This window comes from Priapulus caudatus, unplaced genomic scaffold, assembly GCF_000485595.1.
Source record: "Priapulus caudatus unplaced genomic scaffold, Priapulus_caudatus-5.0.1 Scaffold378, whole genome shotgun sequence".
Classification (NCBI taxonomy): Eukaryota; Metazoa; Priapulida; class Priapulimorpha; order Priapulimorphida; family Priapulidae; genus Priapulus; species Priapulus caudatus.
Window position 1 is genome coordinate 206,719 of NW_014577439.1, and position 2,277 is coordinate 208,995.

The 2,277-nt window shown below is 48.1% G+C and overlaps 1 protein-coding gene across 1 annotated transcript in view; it reads right to left on the reverse strand.

The window, feature by feature from the left end:
• Positions 1 to 2,277, reverse strand: part of LOC106809701 (cationic amino acid transporter 2-like) — a 35,396-nt gene that overhangs the window by 12,542 nt on the left and 20,577 nt on the right. Inside the window, exons 8-11 of the mRNA XM_014812870.1 lie at positions 2,227 to 2,269; positions 1,596 to 1,735; positions 840 to 942; positions 306 to 413 (exon numbers count right to left, since the gene is read on the reverse strand). Of these exons, the coding sequence (XP_014668356.1) occupies positions 306 to 413; positions 840 to 942; positions 1,596 to 1,735; positions 2,227 to 2,269 (394 nt within the window). The remainder of the gene's footprint in view (positions 1 to 305; positions 414 to 839; positions 943 to 1,595; positions 1,736 to 2,226; positions 2,270 to 2,277) is intronic.

Sequence of the window (2,277 nt, forward strand, 5' to 3'; positions counted from 1 at the left end):
TAAATCGCCCCGAGCCCCCGTGTATTTTTCCCACTGGACACATTTCAAGTCAGCAAGGGTGTGAAATGTGAAATTAAAACATTAAAAGACATCAATGACAACACCCACACACATGCGCATGTGCACGTACACGCACACGCACACACCGACACACAAATCTACTTTTGGGCCAGCTACTATGGCAAATCCCCGACATCACATGATACCCACAATGTGATACCTATATGTACCTAGTATATAGTTATGTTATATGACCATACACATTAGTAGTCATAAGTCCCACAACGACTACGTATAGGTCTTACCCTTCAAAGTCTCCGCTCGTGCTCGGTTTCAGGGGTACCTGTGACTCAGGCCGCACCAACAGGTTGGGGGCGCCATCACCCTTCCTACCAAGCGTCTCCGAGCGGTACCTGCAAAACAATGGAACATCAGTTCATGCACGACTAGTGTTCAATATCAATATCAATGCCCGCAAAACCGCAATCCTCAGGCAGCACAGCCGGTACCACGTAACACTGTGAAAATTAGAACAACAACATCGCGTAACCTACACGTATGAAGCGCACTACGGTTGCATTCCTGCAGAATGGAACGTGAGGGCAGATGATTCGGTTTCTACGATCCGGCTCACGACACAGCAGGTAACAAGCTACTCAAGCTCAAAATTTAATAGACTTAATCAATTACTGGCTTTGAAGGAGGCAAGGAAGGAGAGCAAGGGAGGAAGAGTGAGCAAAACGAGGGTGAAGGTGAGTGGTTGGCTTGGTCTCACACATGGATGACTTGGAAGCTCACCTCACATCTATACATATGACACATCATGTACATAAACATACCTGAGTATGAGCACACAGCAGGAGACGAGGGTGTACGCTAGCAACGTTCCGATCGACATCATGTCCACGAGTTCCTTCAGATCAAATATCGTCGTCATGAAGCCTAAACCCAGCAAATCAAGTCGGTGAAATGACGGCGAGGCTGAGGGACTCGGAGCGCATTCGCACAGGCCCTCAGGACTATGGACGGCCAGTCACGCACGCATATGTCACCCCGTGTGTACGACGTTACACTGCATAGATTTCCCTGTATTCACAACAAGGGAGTGCACCGGGCGGGAGAAACGTCGTTGTCGTCGTCGTACGTCGTTGTCGCGTCGTCCCTGCCGTCGAATCTCGAGCTTCGGACGTCGCCCGCCAAACTCGCACCGGATGCGCCGACGACGTATCGCCCCCTCTGACACACTCAGGAGTTGTGAATCGAGTTTTTCTATGAAGCTTTTTCTATTGAATACTTTTGCAGTTGAAATAGCTTCAATTTTGCAATAAACGAACGAGAAAGGAAGGGAATTCCAATCTGGTATGACAAAAATGAAGAAAGTAAACTTAAAGACAACTTATAGATATCTATTAGATTGATAACTGATACAGATAAGAGTGATAGACAGTGTTGATCTGTCTATTCAATCAACTCTGTCTCTCTGCGTCTTTGATGTAGTCCCTTAAACTTTGAAGACGACTGATCTTTACGAGGTTGTGAGGATACACCGTAAAGCCGAGACGGGGAACGCAGACCCGCCACGCGCGGAAGCTTACCAGCGAGAAGGCCGGACACCACCGTGGCGATAATCGGCGTCTTGAATCGTTCGTTGATGTGGGCGAGGAAGCGAAACAAGAGGCCATCGCTCGCCATCGCGTATATGACGCGCGGCATCGGGAACATCGATCCGAGCAAGCTGCAACACGATCGTAGAGAGATTGCACGACCCTCAACTACTACGACAGCATCTACTACTACTGCTGCAGCATCTACTACTACTGCAGCATCTACTACTACTGCAGCATCTACTACTACTGCAGCATCTACTACTACTGCAGCATCTACTACTACTGCAGCAGCCATCTACCCTACTAACAGAACTCGCAGCATCAACTACACTGGCAGCATCTACCTACTACTGGCAGCATCTACTATACTCGCATCTACTCCTATACTGCGCATCCTACTACTACTGCAAGCATCTACTACTACTGCAGCATCCACCTACTACTAAGCATCTACTACTACTGTCAGCATTACTATACTGCAGCATCTACTACTACTCGCAGCATCTACTACTGACTGCAGCGATCTACTACTACAGTACAGCATCGTACTACTGACTGCAGCATTACTACTACTGCAAAGCATCAACTAACTACTTACAGCAGCATCTACTACTACTACCTGGGCGCATCTCTACTACTACTGAGCAGCGCATCTACTACTCCTGGCAGG